The sequence below is a fragment of the Bactrocera neohumeralis genome, chromosome 4 (assembly GCF_024586455.1).
Source record: "Bactrocera neohumeralis isolate Rockhampton chromosome 4, APGP_CSIRO_Bneo_wtdbg2-racon-allhic-juicebox.fasta_v2, whole genome shotgun sequence".
NCBI lineage: Eukaryota > Metazoa > Arthropoda > Insecta > Diptera > Tephritidae > Bactrocera > Bactrocera neohumeralis.
The window spans coordinates 9,325,406-9,344,356 of record NC_065921.1 but is presented as its reverse complement, the minus strand read 5'-3'; the positions used below and the strand labels follow the sequence as shown (position 1 = coordinate 9,344,356).

At 34.5% G+C, this 18,951-nt stretch overlaps 1 protein-coding gene across 2 annotated transcripts in view; it reads left to right on the top strand.

The window, feature by feature from the left end:
- Window positions 1–18,951, top strand: part of LOC126755402 (protein dead ringer) — an 86,008-nt gene that overhangs the window by 63,226 nt on the left and 3,831 nt on the right. For both annotated transcript variants that reach the window (XM_050467953.1, XM_050467952.1), the window contains exons 7-8: window positions 6,725–6,908; window positions 18,735–18,882. In XM_050467953.1, coding sequence (XP_050323910.1) covers window positions 6,725–6,908; window positions 18,735–18,882 — 332 coding nt within the window. The remainder of the gene's footprint in view (window positions 1–6,724; window positions 6,909–18,734; window positions 18,883–18,951) is intronic.

Sequence of the window (18,951 nt, the reverse complement as noted above, 5' to 3'; positions counted from 1 at the left end):
CCTTATTAAAATAAACTGTACTAATAACTTGGTGTGGGATCATCTGAAATCAAAAAGTCAAGGATCGTTCGTTAGCAAATAATTTGCACCAGATAACATCGAGAGATTCAAAACTTTTTTCTTGTTTTTTTTAAGTAAAAATGCGATTTTTTCCAAAATTTATTATTGTAAAATGAAAAATACTGAGAAATACTAAGAAATTTTAAACAATATTATGTAGATATTCTGCTTAAAAACAGCAACAAAAAAATTTAGAACCTTTCCCGTAATACAAAAATATATGGTAAAATTTAATATATATTTTTTTTAATGAAAAAAAAAAAAAATATTAAGTAAAATGAAATTTCAAAATTTAAAATAAACTTTTAAGTAAGTTTAAATGCAATGATTAATTAATTAAATTTTAAAAAATTAATAATAATTTAAAAAAATAATTATTGATTTATCAAAGTATATTCGACTATATTTTTTGTTTGAAATTTTCCTCATTCAGTGTATTTTTTATACGTACTCATATGTATGTATGTATGTATGTCTATAGATTTTTGTAGCGATAGATTTTAAGTAAGCCTTAATTAAAAAAGTATAATTATTAAAATACATAATTAAAAGAAATTCATAGTTACATAAAATTTTTAATGAAAAAATTAGAAAAGTGAAATTGAATAAAGTCCAATTAAAGTTAATTAATTTTTTTTATAAAAAAAGTTCAAACCCTTCTTACTTGCTCCAGCTTTGTTTGCTTAAATAAGGATTAACTAAAAACATAATAAATTTAATTAAATCTAATTAAAAGAAATATTAATTTAAAAAAATTTAATTATAAAAACTATTTGAATAAAAAAAAATAATTAAGAAAAATTAATTAACTAATTAAAAATTAATAAAAAATAATATTGAAATTGAATAAAGTTTAATTAAAAATACTTAATTTTTTAATAGAAAAAGTTAAAACTCTTTTTACTTACTCTAGCTTTCTTTGTTCAAATAAGGAACAATTAAAAATATAATTAATAAAAATACATAATTAAAATAAGTATTAATTAAAAAATAATAATATTTAAAAAAAATTATTAAATTAATAATAATTAAAAAAATATATAATTATAAAAAATATTAAGTTAAATTAATTAACTAATTAAAAAATAATTTTGAAATTGAATAAAGTTCAATTCAAAGTTATTGATTATTTTTCAAACCAAAAATTAATTATTAAAATTTCATCTCTTGTATTCGCTGTTTGACGCTCATTGTATGTGCTACACAAATTTACATATGTACATATGATACATACATACATATTTATAAGCGTTATTACAAAGCACAATTTCTCGCTATCAACTCAATCTGGATCAACAATTCAACTTCGAGCATCATTTATACACAAAATAAATAAAAAGCAAATGCATGAATTAATTAATATCTAATTAACATAATTTCGATGATCAATTTGCTGGCAGACAAAGTAAAATAGGGCAATGAAGGTGCTTCAGCCGGCGTTGCCACAACATTACACAGCAAAATTTTCAATATAAAGTGATTTTCAATTATTATTTTTTGCTCAAGTGTGAATGAATGAGCCTACTTACGACATACGGACAAACAGACATAACTTAATCGAGCACAACAACAACACGCTGGATACCTGAGAAAAGCAACAAGAATAGTTGCAGTCTGCGTCAGTGAATATTTTTTACTGACTGAGTGACTGACTGATGGAGTCACATTCCTGTTGGCTTGACTGCAATTGAGGGATACTTCTCTACTACATACATATGTATGTATGCATACACTATTGGAGGAGGCGACACTTCGCGTATGCTGATTGTGTTGTTATTAGTGATAATGAGGCTGCTGATGGGTAGCCATGCATCTGCCTGCGACTGCCAGCCCGGCACCGATTACTGTTAGTCATCATTACCACTTATTTTGGCTACTTACTTTTGCCTCCTTCATTGCAGTCGCTGTTGTTGTTGTCGCTATTTTGATATGTTGTTGGCACTTTTGTTGTCATTTGATTGCCTGTCGTGTGTTTGCCACTCAGTCAGCGCATTTGTCTGTCACTTACTTTCCAACCCACCCCTTATGTTGTTATTATTTTTGTGTCGCCTACTGTCTGAGCGCCACACAACGTCTTATTGTCATATTGCAGCGCTTGCCACTCACTCCACACGCTCGCTGCTCACATGTACATATATGTAAGTATGTGTATGTCTCTGTGTCGGTAATTTTTAATGCATTTTTAAATAATTTTATAGCTACATTACATTTATGTTATTTTTGTATATTTAACCGCCACACTTTGCCACAAAAATGCATATTGCCCTCATATAATGAGTGATATGAGGCGTCAGCGATCTTTAGCGCTGGTTGCGGCGCCAATGACGTTGCTCTGCATTTGATTGTATATTTATACCCTGGACGAGGAATATTAAGTTTGCCAGGAAGTTTGCAACAATCGTATAGAAACGTTGGAAACTCTATAAAAACGATCTATAAATGATCCGGATGACGAGCTGAGTCGATTTGGCGGGTCCGTCTGTCAATATATACGCGATTTAGTTCCTCAGTTTTTGAGTTTTTGATTTCTAATTTTGTACATACTCTTTACTCCCCAAAGAGCTGCTCATTTGTTGGAATCGTCGATATCGGACCACTATAGCATATAGCTGCCATACAAACTGGCCGATCATGTTAAGGTTCTTGTATGGCAAACTTTTTTAAATGAAAGGATATCTTCATGAAATTCGGCAGGAATTATTTTCGAAGACAACAGTAAAATCTCTGAACAAATTGTTCAGATCGGGTCACTATAGCATATAGCTGCCATACAAACCGATCGATCCAAATCAAGTTCTTGTATGAAAAACTTTTTATTTGTGAAGGGTATGACAGCTTATTGATATTTTTTATTGTTCGTTTAACATTTTCTGACAAATGATGTGTGCCAGCAAATAGTTTATTATCTCTTATAATTTTTTTTGAAGATTGCATTCATTAAAATTTTATTTGGCGCACTTTCTGTCCATCTCTGTGGCATGCAATTAATTTTTTCAACGACCAGCATACCATTTTTGATAAAATCTGCTGTTGGCAGCTTTGTAAGCATCATTAAATCGCACTCGCTCATTTGATTGCTCGCGTGCTGAGGCAAATGATCTTCTGCAACGATCACTCGATCACTGGGATCACTTAGCCGCCTTTACCGCCCTCACTTCGCTATGCAGATGCGCTTGTATGCAGCTACAAGTTGTTATGTCTGTTTGTAGGCGCAATCATTTGGTAATTCCTCAGTTTTTATTGCAACGATCACTCGATCACTGCGATCGTTTAGCCTCTGCGCATCTTCAGCTCCTTCTAATTGCATGCAAGGTATGCGTATTTGTATGTTCACAACAACAATCATTTGGTAATTTCTCACTTTTTATTTCCCAACATTATTTTCCAATTTTTATTTGATTTCGTATACTTCACAACCGATCCGCACTGATCGATCGGCCGCTGTTCGTCATCGCCTGCAGGCGCATTTTTTTCGCTCGTGTTTACGCATTAACGCAATATGTATAACAACATAGCGCAGCACAACAACGTTTTCATTCAATCAACATGTCGATCATTTGTAGTTTGATTGATTCCTTTGCGAGCGAAGTCGTAAAAAAGTCAATCGATCGTGTATGTTTTGAGTTGAAGCAAAAAAGTATACGAAAATGTACAAATTGCTTTTTTATTAAACTGAATTTTATGATCATTAACTGATCGCTTTTAATTTCATTTCATTTGTGGGTGTTTATTTACCTGCATTGGAATCACATAAATATATAGCTGCCGGGTGTAGGTGCGTTAGTGGCGTTGTCGGACGTGATCGATTGCAACATTTAACGCGAAGCAAGTGAAGTGAAGAAAAATTGTGGAGATCAGAACGAGTTTACGTCACTTTCTCATATAGAAAGCTATTAAATTTGCGATGAAGTTTGTAACACTCTGCAGGAAATGTCGGAGACTATAAATGATCATCATGACATCCTAGTCCGTGAACTAGTCCTTCAGTTTTTGAGATATCGTTTTGAAATTTTGCAAATGTCATTTTCTCCGCCAGAAGCTGCTCATTTGTCGAAATCGCCGATATCAGAGCACTTTAGCTTGTAGCTGTCATACAAACTGATCGATCAAAAACAAGTTCTTATATGGAAAATTTTTTTACTCGAAAAGTTATCCTTGCCAAATTCGACATAGATCATTGTCCAAAACAACGCTACAATCTGCAAAGGAATTTTTCAGATAGTACCACTATATCATATAGCTACCATATAAACTGATCGAACAAAAGCAAGATTTTGTATGGAAAACTTTTTTATTTGACAAGATATCCTCACTAAATTCCGCTGAGCTTATTTTCCAAGGTAGTGCTTCAATCTGCGAACAAATTGTTCAGATCGGACCGCTATAGCATACAGCTACCATACAAAGTGATCGATCAAAATCAAGTTAAAGATATTTTTAAACCCTCAATACTATAAAAAATGCACCTGTGAAAGGTATTATAGGCAGGGTGCATCCAAAGTTCATATTCTGTTTTTCTTTTTCTTCACGATCAACGCGATCGCTACACAAGTAATTTAAATTTCACACACTTAACTACTTATTTGAAGTAAAATCAAAACTAAATGGGCTTGCGCCATAATTAGTACAATATGTTGGCAACACTTCAGCGCACACGCATCATTGCATCGCCGAACGATCGCTTTCATCCACGCTTGATCGCCGCTAGTCGTCTTCTCCGACTGCTACTCAGCCTAATAATGCTCGTTATAAAACGATTGCAGCAGCCGCAAATTGAATGTGTGTATTGAATTGATTATTTGTGTGAGCCGACGATTCCCCGCGCCTTTGTCTAGTTGTCTGTTAGACGTCTGTGATTGCCACTTTGTTTTTGCTTTGCCGATAAATCTATTTTATTGATTTTGTTGTTGTTCTGCTTAGTTGAGCATTTAACACTTTCGTTTCCAGCAATTACGCGGCGATAAGTTCCGCTGTGCCTCAGCATCATCCTCCTCATCATCATCAACACTATCAAGATGATCGCTTGGCGATCGTTAGCTGCGATCGGATTGATTCGTATGCGCTCATATAGAAATGTTCAAAAGTTTTGTGTTTGAGTGTTGGCAATAAAGCTGTTGACGTTCGTTTAACGTCAGTCAGCCATTTATTCGGCCCGATTCGCTGCTTGTCCGTCCGATCATTTGCTTAAACTTGATCATTCGCTGCTAAATCGTTTTTATTTTTTAATTTCCTTGTAGTTTTCTGAGCTGAGTGTGTGTGATTCGGAGCATTGCTGCGCTATTGCCATGGCTACTTATTGCTGTTATTGTTATTGTTGTTATACGTATGATCATTCGATGATAATTGAACTGTAATTAAATTGATTGCCTGCAATTAAAAATCGTTTTTCCATTTGTCTGCTTGTGTTGTGTGAGATTTTTTATTGGTTTCTATTGCTTTTTTCATTCATATGTTATTGCTGCTGTTGTTGTTGTTGCTTTTTTGTGTACTTGCCATTAGCTACGCTACTTATTAGCTATATACAATACTTATACTATTTACGATTACTGTATCCATGTACATATATATAGTTGGTATGTATGTATGTGTGCATTGTGCTTTGCTATAAATTTTTTTATAGCATTTGTTGTTTTTTTATTGCAACAACAAAGTATGCTTACCGTTTAAATAACAGCATATTTCTATTTGCCATTATCACTTCTCACTTTTTTCTTAGGTAAATAAGTATGTTTGATTTGTAGTCTGTGTAAATATTTGCTTTTAGAAAATTATCTTAATTACTTATCAGTGAAATAACTGTAAATAATGTAAACAAATATTTATTTAAGGAAATTCAATATTCGCAATCACTAATACGAATATGAATGAGAAAGTTCAAATTTGAGTAACAATTTTTCTTTGTCACCGCCACTTGTGCTGGTAATTCTCAACGAGTTTATGAAAAGCTGCTAAAAGTCATTACGAATACATTTTAAGGTTATTTTCAGCGTAGAGTTGAATGACTATAGAAAAAACAAGAAAAAATGTTGAACTAAAGTAGATACTCTTCACAAATTAAAAAAATTCAATACAAAAACTGATTTTGATCGTTCAGTTTGTATGACAGCTATATGCTATAGTGGTCCGATCTGAACAATTTTTTTGGAGATTGTAGGGTTGCCTTGAAAAATTATTCGCGCCAAGTTTCGTGAAGATATCCTTTCAAATAAAAAAGTTTTTCATACAAGAAACTTTTGCTATAGTGATCCGAATTGAACAATTTGTTCGCGGATTATTCCGTTTTCTTGGAAAATAATTCATGCCAAGTTTCGTGGAAATATTATTTCAGATAAAAAAGTTTTCCATGCAAGAACTTTAATTTGATCTTCAATGTTTCAACGATCATTAAAATTTTTAAGAAGCAGCTAATTACTATTAAGATCTTGAGATCGCAGAAATATGTGAAATTCTGTACAAACAAATAAATATGTAGGGATCCAATTATGCCCTCATTTCCAATAAACTGTAGATACAATACAATTCTATCTCTAATAGTACTTACATAAATTCTATAAGCATTTATCACTGTTTCATATCTTTTTTAATCTAAAATATATAAAATAATTTATTTATCTCTAAAATATCTCTAAATCGTTTCTCTAAAATATTTTCTTCTCATTTTCAGGCACACCCATCAATCGTTTACCGATAATGGCGAAATCCGTTTTGGACTTATATGAGCTATATAATTTGGTTATAGCGCGTGGCGGTCTTGTTGATGTCATCAACAAAAAATTGTGGCAGGAAATCATTAAGGGTCTACATTTGCCCTCAAGCATAACAAGTGCCGCATTCACATTGAGAACACAGTAAGTAGAGAAAGAAGAAATTTAAAGTTGTTTTCCCCAAAAAAAATTAATTCTGTGCTAAAGTAACTGAAGATCATATGATTAGGTTGATCTAATGTTGTATTGTTTTGGAATTTTTTGTTGTGTTGTTAAATTTTGTGATCTCGAAGTACTGAAATTGGACGAAGCTTACTTCTGGGATGAGTTAGTGGATGTTGGAAGCCTTTATTTTCACTTTATTTGCGTTGTATATCGAACATTACAGATAGTTGATTTTTGAAATATGGCATAGTACAAATATTATGCTGAAACGATCGGTAAACCGAGTGAACATAATGTTACATTTAAAGTAGATGTGACGTAAAAATTTGCCTAAGTGAGCTACTACTTGATTTAAACTAAGTAGACCCTACCCAGGGTAGTGCGCTGGGTTTGGGTCCCGCCTCGTAAAAAACACCACCAATGAAAGGATCAAAATGGCCCGGATAAGAGAAAAATCGGCTATAATCGCGGAAGCGGTGTCTACGTCAATAAAGAAGAAGAAGGCATTGAAATTGCGTTGCATATCTTAGATACCCTAAACCGAAATATGGTTGGTTTTTTGACACCCCAAATGATCTAACCTCAAAAATTTGCTCGAATAGCCAACATTTTCGAGACAAGAGAACAAAAAACCAAATTTCCTTGGTGTTGAATAATAGAGTCTGAGCTCCTCTAAGTTTCTTATGAAAAGTTATGAAGCAGTAAACCTAAATTTAGGAAGCATGTATCTCTATAAAACTATGATTATGAAGTTCTTTGATTTAGATATGGTCTAGTTTTCTAATGGAACTCCATAGAATGTATAGTCCAAAACAACGAATCATCTACAAACGGCTTCCGTTTATTGGCTGTAGATAACCGAGTAATTCTACCTATAAATTCACGTTCCCATGACAGTCAGGTCTACATAACCGGAATGAATCCGGATTTTTTATCCGGTCAAGGCCTGTCAACTCGGCAAAACTCTGACGCTATAACAAAAACGACAACCTAGAAATTCACAAGTTCGAATTTTAGTGATAGCCGCAGACCTTATCCATTCTTCAACAGTACCAGCCGTAGCTGTAAAGATTGGTGGAACTTCAGGTCGGTTAAACCAAACAAACTTCCTGATAAACCGAACTGAAATATGGTATATAGTACCGTTACTATGATAGTCGGGTCTACGTAACCAGAACGGACTCGGTTTTTTATTCGGCTACAGACTGTCAACGCGGCAGCTTTCTACCGCTACAACAACAATAACATGTAGCTCCTTAGTTAGTTCCGCTATAAAATGCCCGTAATTTCAGATTAAGTTCAAGTATAGCTTACTGAAAAGGGTCGGTACTGCTAAGCATCAGATTTATTTGAGCCTTCCTGGCGAAGTAAATGACATTTTTCCGACTAAATCTCAGCAACTTTTTGCTCATTTACTAGCTGAATTTGTTGTAAAAGAGTTAAGAAATGTTCAAAGTGTTAACAAAGGGGCAACTCTTTCTGGGTTTTGTTTTCCGCAAAGGTGCAATCAACGGGCATAAAAGATTTGCAACGCGTGTGTCTGAATTTTCGCGCAAATAAATGTGTGAAAAACAGCCAGACGAGCCAAAACCTAACAAATACCAGTACCTATATAAATACATAGCTAAATATATATGTATGTATATGTTTGTATATGTGTGTGTGTTATGGCCGCATTGGCAGCAAAGAGCGCAGCGTCTTGTTGGCCCGTGTTGTTGCATTAATGTCGAGTTGATGACATATTTTATGTGGCAAAACGTTCGGTTGCGCCCTTTTCCACAACAACAACAACAACAACAATAATAGCAAGAAAAACCATTATGCAGTTGCATGCCACAAATGCTTGCAACCGCAAATGTACATGCAAAAATAAAGCTTTGCTGCAGCGATTTTTATTGCATTTTATTTATTTTCTATTTTATTTTAAACTTTTTATTTTGGCATTTTCTTTATTGCCACAAAAGACATTTGTGGCTTCTTGCTAACTGGCTAAATAACTAACCAACTAACTAACTAAATGTCTAGCCGTGAGAGGACGTGCAGCCAGCAGTCCAACAACCGTCAGTCAGTCGTCAGCAGCAGCAGCAGCGGCAATAACAAATTATAGAATAAGTTATGTCTCGCTTAAAATGACTTACACACATTGTGGCATGCAACAAAGTGGCTGGCGTAGTTTATAATTAAAATTTTTGAAATTTAAGCTTCGCTTTAACTGCACACACATACATACATAGATACATGTGTGTTTGTGATTGTAGATATATTTTTATGCGTGAACGTCAGGGTGGTTGCAGACAGGTATTTGCAACGTGTAACCGTTACTTTCAGTCTGGTCATTTTTATACCCTGTACGGAGTATATTAAGTTTGCCACGCAGTAAGAAACGTCGGGGACCCTATAAACTACTTATAAAATGTACTATAACTGATCTGTGAGGCGAGTTGAGTCGATTTAGGCGTGTCTTTTGGCCAACTGTCTATATATACGCGTACACATCGCTCAGTTTTTGAGTTATTGATCTGAAATTTTGTGTACATTCTTTTCTCCCCAAGGAGCTGCTTATTTGTCGGAATCGCCGATATCAGAGCACTATAGCTTATAGCTGCCTTACAAACTGACAGATCGGAATCAAGTTCTTGTATGGAAAGCTTTTTTATTTGATGAGATATCTTCACGAAATTCGGCATAGACCATTGTCCAAGACAACCCTATAAACTGTAAACAAATTTTTCAGATCGTGCTGCTATATCATACAACTACCATATAAACTGAACAATCCAAATCAAGTGCTTGTATGGAAAACTTTTTTAGTTAACAAGATATCTTCACGAAATTCGGTTTGAATAATTTTCCAAGGCATCGCTATAAACTGTGAATAAATTATTCAAATCGGACTCTTATAGCATATAGCTGCCATACAAACTGATTGATCAAAATTAAGTGCTTGTATAGAAAACTTTTTTATTAGACAAGTTATCTTCACGAAATTTGGCATGGATAATTGCCCAAGGTAACGGTACAATCTGTGAACAAATTATTCAAATCGGACCACTCTTACATATGGCTGTCATATAAATTGAACGAACAAAATCAAGTTCTTGTATGGAAAATTTCTTTTTTAGGAAGGGTATTGTAGCTTTGCTGTAACATAAGTTAACGTTTTTTATGTTTTGAGTTTTTTCTCAAATAATTTACCACAAATGTGTCTGACAGGCGTCAGTATGTTAGAGAAATTTTGTTTTCGTACTACAAAAAAATCATTTACACCTGATTTGTGCATATTTGAGTTGTATGTATGTATGTAAGTGTATATCTATGCATACATACATATACATATGTATGTACATACATATAAATATGCATACATATGTATACATTCCCCTACTTAAACACCTCTCTCGCAGCCCTTCAAACGAACTTTCTGCGTCTGCATGCAACAAACAACAACATATTATCAACAGCAGACACTGTGTGGCGATTTTTTAGTACTCTTGCAATAATTTACAATTGCTAATAACAGATCATAAAAATATTGGCTTTATTTGTTGCCATTCGCATTAATGTCTCTTGCGCTGTTGCAAGCAAAATGATAATATGTATAAGCAACAATAACATTTCGTCTATGAATGCTAGCCAAGCAGACAGTGAGTGCAAAAAGTATGCACACATACACACACTCAAGCAGAGCGTTGACGCGAAAGCTTTTGACAGCCATAAAGCACCACAGGAGTGCATAAAAAGCACACGAAAATGCATGCGAGTAACACTTGCTCGGCACACGAGCGCAATTTCACACAGATATACATACATACTTGTATACTGCTAAACGGTTAGAGTTACAAATAAAATATTTAAATGTAATTGCATTTGCTGCTTTTTCTTCCTTTATTTTACTCGTTTGTTTTTTGCTGCGTTTTTTTCTATATTTTCTTTTTGTGTTTTTTTTTTTGTTTTTTTTTTTGTTTTTTTTTTTTTTTTTGTTTATTTTTTTTAATTTCTTTTTCCTGTTTATTTTTTTTTGTTTTGATTTTTTGCGTCTCTTTTCATATTTAATTTTATTGTTATTTAAGTTTTTCGCCTGGCAACGCCTCACATAAAATTTATTTGTAATACATTTACTCGTTTATGGCTGCTGCTCTGCGGTTTTTGGTGCGGCTGCCGTTAATGACTCCGAGGCTTTAATTAAATTTCAATTTCTACTTAAATTATTGCGTCGCATAAAAAGTCGCTCATTTGAGCCACAAATATGTGGGCTTGACATGTGGGTATGAATGAAGTTTGGTTGGCTACAGTCGGTGGGAAAAATTTCACAAGCATAAAATATTTTTCTGAAAACTTTTTATTGAAGAGTGGTTGCACTGGGAGTTAGTGAGTGGCTCAAGTGTCTACATTGTGAAAAAGTCAAAAATTTAGTTAGCTATGCAACGTTTATTAAAAAATATGGAATATTTCGAGCTTTGTCGCTGTCGGATTGGCTGGTTTCAGAGTCGGTGAGGAAAGTTGCTCTGAAATTGATGTATCGATCGGCTTGAAAATTTCACACGACCTTGCCAGATACATATATTTGACAGATAATGATCGAAGGAATAATATTTTTGTTAATAACTTCGATTTTTTAAGCCGCTCTGAGGTGTAAATTTTTTTTACAAAAAATAAGCTTATTCGAGGAAACTGCCATTTTAACAAAAATCCAAATTTTTACTAGTCTTTCGATTATTAGCTGTGTTCAGCTATAAGAATAATACATTTTTTTGGTTTTGGATCTTAGATAGTTTTTTGTAAAAAAAATATTTCTCAGCGCCAGACACCTATTTTCGAAGGTGCTTCTGTATATTGCCTATGGGATTAACGGAATCCAAAGTTTTCCAAAATGAATTGCTGATTTCGAAATAAATTCTTGAAAATCATTCTGAATTGCTGATTTCGAAATAAATTTTCGAAAATCATTCTGAAGTGCTGACTTCGAAATAAATTTTCGAAAATCATTCTGCCGCCAAAACTGTTTGAAACCTTACCTAACTCAGCCATACCGGTATTCAGACCCGTTTGTTAGATATAAAGCTCAAGGGTATAAGTTACTTACTGTATATAAATTGGCTCGCAAACTTTATTATTAATACATATAAACTTCTTCTATATATTTTTCCTCACCGAAATTGTTTTTTTCATATGTAAAGTAGCCCTTTACGCCATCGTTATGACCATTTACATACATACAACATAACATATAATTGTTTAATCCATTTCGTGCCGCTCAATCACAGAAGACGCGTGAGAAATAACACGCCCACTCCATTAATTCACACACAGCTTGCTGCAGGTACACACCTTCAAATTGTTAAATAGTATATTCTGCCAATTTTCGATTTCAATTATACTAGCCATAATAAACAAGATCTTCTTCACTATTTAGTAATGGAAAAACTGTAGCGGCACGATTGATTGTACCGCTAAAATTGTAGAAATCTGAGAGGGCGGCGGCGAACATATGAAAATCGCAAAATAATGAAAAATTAAATTAACTTGGAGATTTATTGGCTGGAAGCAAACGTTTCGTTTCAAAATAATTGAATGTGTACCTTTACTAAATTAGAATACGGTCATCGGAAAAAAATTTTTGATAAAAAAAAATTTCATATAAAAATATACATATCTCACGCACAAAAATTCTTTTAATTTTTTCACATTATTTTTTTTTAATTTTTTTTTTATTTTTTAATTAAAAAACAATTTATTTTTTTTAATTTTTTTATTTTTTTTTATTTTTTTTTTAAATTTTTTTTTTTTAAAATTTTTTTTCTCCTTAAAATAATTTAATAATCTTCGCTTTTTTTTTATTTTCGTCTCAAAAAAATTTATTTGCTAAATAGGGATACCGACATTTTTAAGAAAATTGTTTCAAAATTTTTTAAAAATTTTTAAAAATTTTTTATTTTTTTTTTTTATTATTTTTTAAATTTTTGTTTTTTTTTTGAAATTTTTTTTCCAAATATTTTTTTTCATAAAAAATAATAATATAATAGTTAATAATCTTCGCTCACCTGGGTGAGAATTAATTATATGTGTGCCTCTGCTAAATAGGGATACCGACATTGGTTAAAAGAAAATTGTTTCAAAATTTTTGATAAAAGAAAATTTTAAAAAATATTTCTCGCCGTCAATTGTTTTATTTTTTTTTTAATTTTTTATATTTTTTCCGAATTTTTCTTTTAATTTTTGTTTTTTTTTTTATTTTTTTTTTCCAAATATTTTTTTCATAAAACAATAATAATAATAATAGTTAATAATCGTCGCTCACCTGGATGAGAATATTAAATTATTTTCCTTTCAAAATAATTGAATATGTGTGACTCTACTTAATGGAATTTCGACATCTTTTTTTAATTTTTTTTAAATTTTTTTTTTAATTTTTTTTTTTAATTTTCTTCCCTTCACAAATATTTGCATGCCATCAAAATACTCTGATTTTACAAGGCACAAGCGCCACTTACTTGGCTTCACATAATTTCGGTGTGGAAAAAAACGAGTTCAATGTAAACTCGAAATTATAGCTTTTATGCGAAATTATAGTGTATTTTTTACGAATTATTGCGCAATTTATGGCACGCATCAAAATTTGCACTGTCAATGAGGGCTTCGTAAAAACTTTAATTCCTTTTCATATTTTTTGAATGGCAGCAGTTAAGTATTGGCGCAAGTATAATGTTAATTTTTAACACTTGTGGAGCAAAAAAATTTGGTGAATCATTTTTTTTTATATACATATATTTTTTCTTTATTTGATCATTGTGTGAACTCGTTACGTGATAACTTTCCTTTTAAAGCAACTTTCTTCTCGATTTTTTGTTCGTTTCTTTTACTTTCTTTGTTTTTTTCGTTGTTTTTGATAGCTTTATTTTGTGTTTCCTTTTATTTTATTCTTTTTTGTTTATTATTAATTTTTTCATATTTCTTATCTGGGTTTCCCTGAGAGAATTAATTCTTTTTTTTATTTTTTTTAATTTGCTTTAAATTTTTTTTATAATTTTTTTATAATTTAAAAATTTGTTTTAAATAAAATTTTTTAAATTTTTTTTCTTATTTTATTTTTTTAATTTTTCATACAAAATCATCGATCAATATCAAGTTCTAGTTTAGAAAAATGCTTTATTTCAGAGAAATCTTCACGAAATTTGATAGGAATGATTTCCCAAGGCTACAGTCCCGAAGCATATTGCTTAGACTGGATCACCGACTGGTCAAAATCAAGTTAAAGATCTCTTTAAACCCTTTTGTGCTATAAGAAATGCACCTATGGAAGGTATTATAGCTCGGTGCAATCGAAATTTACGTGTTTTTCTGTCTTTATTTATTTTATTACGTAGAAAGTGAGGTTACGCTATACCAAGTTCCCCGCTAACGAAGTGCATATGCCTCCATAGATTTTATAGCCGTCTCCTTGCGGATTTTTAAGGCTATTGCTAAGGCAGATCGCACCTTAAAAGTGCTCGGCATCACCTCTACCCCACTTCTACTCATCTGTCGTCTGCGCTGAACTCAAGAGTTCCGGCCAGTGGATGCCATATTTTGCATTTAATTAATAAACACTACAGAAATCAGTCAACAGTAAACAATTAAGATGGTTTCTCAAACACGCACGCATACTCACACACACACACTCAGCCGCATACTCTCATTTTTATGCAAATGTAACGGACATTGCGTGCTGATGTTACAAGCAAAGACGCGAACTGTTTGTTGTTAAAACAACAACACGCTGGGAAACTAAAACAAACAGGCAATAAGAGTTAAGCTACACAAAGGCGATATAAAAAGAAAAAAGGAGTAAGAGCAAAGCGTCGTCGGGCATACGAAAAGTCGGAGTCAGAGTCAGATTGAGCGCGTTTAAGCCAACAATTAGCCATGACTATGGCGTGTGGAGCGTTGGGCTTGAATGATCAATGATCTGCGCGTCGTTGATAGCCAGCAAATAGCCGGCAAGTATCCTTGCATGGCCTCGGATCAGCACCTGTGTTGTTGTAGCTGTTGTTGTTTTGTGCACTCCGGACAGATGGATGTTTCACTTGAATTGCCGTGCAAATATGAAATCGAAATGGAAAGGAAGCAACAGGCGGCCGAAGAGTTGGACGCTGGTACAAATTTACATACATGTATGCATCTATGTACACGTGTGTGTGTGTTTCTGTGTTGCCAAGTGCAAGAAGGGTTCAAGTGCTCGGCTATTTAGACAGTCTGTGCATATGTATGTACTCAGCTGAGCTGATATGGCGTAGACAGGAAGATTTCTTATATAAACACTGTTGGCTAGCCGGAGGACGATAGAGGTTACAGTGCTAGGCGTTCTATGGTTAATATGTATGTAAGTGCAGCGTCTCATTAGTACTTTATGGCACTTCAGCTGCTGCAGCCAACTCCAAATTACCATTGGCATTATGATGGTAATGATTACTATTTTAAATGCTAATTATTTTATTATTGTAGTAGTTGTTGTTGTTGTTATTCGCTATGTCTGTTGAAAATTTTAATTTGACTGGCAACTGCTAAAGCAACTAAAGTTCCGCAATATGCAACAACAGCAAAAACTGCAACAACAATACACAACAACAACAATACAACAACAGCAATGCAAACAACAACAACAGCAATGCAAACAACAACAACAATGGCTACAACAACAAGAGTGGCTACAACAACAACTAATGACTACAACAACAACAAAAATATTTCTACAACAACAATAATAACATGCGCGACAACAACAATAACATCATTTATTAGCACCATTGATCAGCCTGCATAGCTGCGTTTTATTTGCATTAAAATGTGCCTGAGTGTGCGTGTGTGTGTGTGTGAAAGTCAATATGCCTATGTATTCGCTGTGAACGTACAGCTGTTGCTGGTGCATGGGCAGACATTTGATGTGGGTAAACACCTGAATCGGTAATGGTGCAATTACCACCAGCCGATGTCGGCAAATGGAAACACACAACACACATTCATATGCAAATATATACATACAAACATATTTACCTTCATTTGAGACAAGTTGCTTGAGGTGCCGACAACATGAAGTTGCTGTTTAGACATGGGCGGCGTTTAGACATTTTCAGGTTACAAAGATAATACCGTCCCAGACCTAAAAATTAGGTTGATTCAAAGATTTATTCGGACTCAAGGCCGTGAATTTGGTTGACTCAAGGATTTATTCCGACTCAAGACCGCAAAATTAGGTTGACTCAAGGATCTATTTGGACTCAAGATAGCTAAATTCGGCTGACTCAAGGATTTATTCCGACTCAAGACCGCAAAATTAGGTTGACTCAAGGATTTGTTATGAGTCAGTAAAGAAACCCCCAACAATAATAACAAACATTATCTGGCTTTAGTTGTCCGATCTGAACAATCTGTTCGGAGATTTTACGGTTGTCTTCGAAAAAAATCCATGCCGAATTTCATGAAGATATCTTTTCAAATAAATAAGTTTGTCATACAAGAACCTCAACTTGATCGTTCACTTTGTTTGGTAGCTACATATATGCTATAGTGCCCTGATAACGGCGTTTCTGACAAAAGAGCAGCTTCTTGGGGAGAAATGGACATGGACATGTTTAAAATTTCTTAACGATATATCTAAACTGATTGACTAGTTTAGGTACATATGAGGCAAGGCTAAATCAAAGAGCTCTTTCTTTCCCAAAAGCAAAGCGCATAAGAAGAAGCCCTCAGTTAATCTTTTGACTAAAATCCTTAACAAATTCGACAAAACTCAAGTTTCAGAAAACAACTAAAACCTGATCCTTGATCCAACCGAACTCCACGACTTTGTCCTTTAACTAAACACCTGTCAACAGTCCATCCACTCGCCGACGCTGTTGCTTTCGCATATGTTGCAAGCATTTATTTCATTTGCATATTGCCTCCTGACTATGCCATAACTCAGCGAGCGCCGCATTTGCCGGCTGCGTCGTCTACTGCCTACCAAAGCAGACACCATTCCACACGTCTTCTTTTCACTTTGTTTTTCCTTATGTGCTCATATTTGTATTGGCTTCCATTAGCGTTCTTTTAATTTAATTAACACAATCAAAGGCTGCACCACAACAACTCTTTCTGCAATCAGCCGCCACTCTCGTCAAAACGTCAACGACCAACGTTCGATGTGCGACGATCAACGTTCACAAGCGCAGCGAACGATCATTGTAATTCCTCATTTCATCACTGACTCAGTCTCGTTCGATTGCGTTAGTAGTGCTCGTACTTATTTAAATATTTAATAAACATTACTTTTATACAACCGGCAACGCTTGCTGCCGCATACTTCGACGGCGGCGGCAGTGTCGCTTGTCGTCTCCGCTTGCCTTCGATCAGTCGATCGTCGTCGTGTTTACTCATTTGGAGATTTCGCATTTGCATTTTGTCACGTCACTCAAGTTTGTCTTATTATTTCTAACTCTTCCGCGCTGCCTCTTTTTCTTCGCACTGCTCGCTTCTCTCTTTCCCACACTTCACTGTCGCCGCTGCTGCTTGCAGTCGCTGGATAAGTGCAACAATTGAAATGTTTTGTTGATTTAGGTCCAACGGCGCGCAATGATCGTACCTAGCTGATAATCATTCGTCTCCGAGAGTGATCATGATGTTGGCATTTCTTGCTGGAAGGATGATGACATGGTTCATGCATCAAATATTCGTATATTTTCTATTTGTTTATCTCAATTAATGTGCCGGTGAAGTTTTTGTTCGTGAAGGTGTCGGCATAAATGAAAGTAATGCAAATTTTTGATTAAGTCCTATTATAAAAGGTAGAATATTTGATCGAGGTTTTTATTTGTCATTTCATTAAAGAACTAGCTGAGTCATTTAGTAGGTGTGGGGAATCTTTTTATAAAAGAGACAGCGATAGAATTTGCCCTTTTTGAAAGGCAAAGAAAGAACATTAACTTGCTGGCTAACTGGCCCCGAAACTATAATACCCTTCTCAAATAAAAATGGACCCCAGCAAGTTTGTTGCTGCTGCCTCTGCTTCAGCTGCTGGTGCTGCCGTCGAAAAAATGAAGAAGCCAAAAAGGAGGAGTCGGACTCCGAGGGAGACGACGATATGGGTTTCGGTCTCTTCGATTAAGCAACTCAACATTAAAGTTGCATGTTTAGGACCTGGCTAAACTTGGAGGTTCCAAGTCCTTCTCCACCTGTCCTTAAAACGTAGTGGAGGTCTTTATCTTCCTCTGCTTCCACCGGGTACTGAGTCGAATACTCTCAGACCTGTTGTGTTTTCATCCATTCGGACGACATGACCTGGTCAGCGACATGACCCAGTCATTAGCAGTCTTTAATTAAAACTGTTGAACTATGTCAATGTCGTCGTATATCTTGTACAGCTCATTGTTCTATCGACTACGGTATTCACCGTTGTCAATCCGCAAAGGACCAAAAATCTTCCGCAGAACCTTTCTCCCGAAAACTCGTAACGCCGCCTCATCATATGTTGACATCGTTCATGCCTCTGCCCCATATAGCAGGACGGGGATGATGAGTCACTTATAGAGTTTGGTTTTTGTTCGTCGAGAGAGGACTGCATTGCATTTCGAGGCTGATGTTGTTATTGGTGTTAATGGTGGTTCCAAAATAGTCGAAATTATCTACGACTACGAAGTTATGACTGTCAACAGTGACGGGGGAGCCAAGTCGCGAATGTGACGAGTGTTTTTAGGTTCCGAAAATTGGATCTTTTTGAGCAAAATCCAAGTTTTTTATATACATAATTATAATTGTCAACTAAATCCACTCTCTTTCTCTTTCCACTTACAGATACATGAAATATCTTTACCCCTACGAATGCGATAAGAAGAATCTGAGTACACCTGCTGAGCTGCAGGCGGCCATTGACGGCAATCGGCGCGAGGGTCGTCGCTCCAGCTATGGCCAATACGAGGCAATGCATGCTCAATTGCAAATGGTGAGTAAAACAATAACAATTTTCATACTTCTTCCAAACACTAAACGTCTCTCTTTATATTTCCTCTCT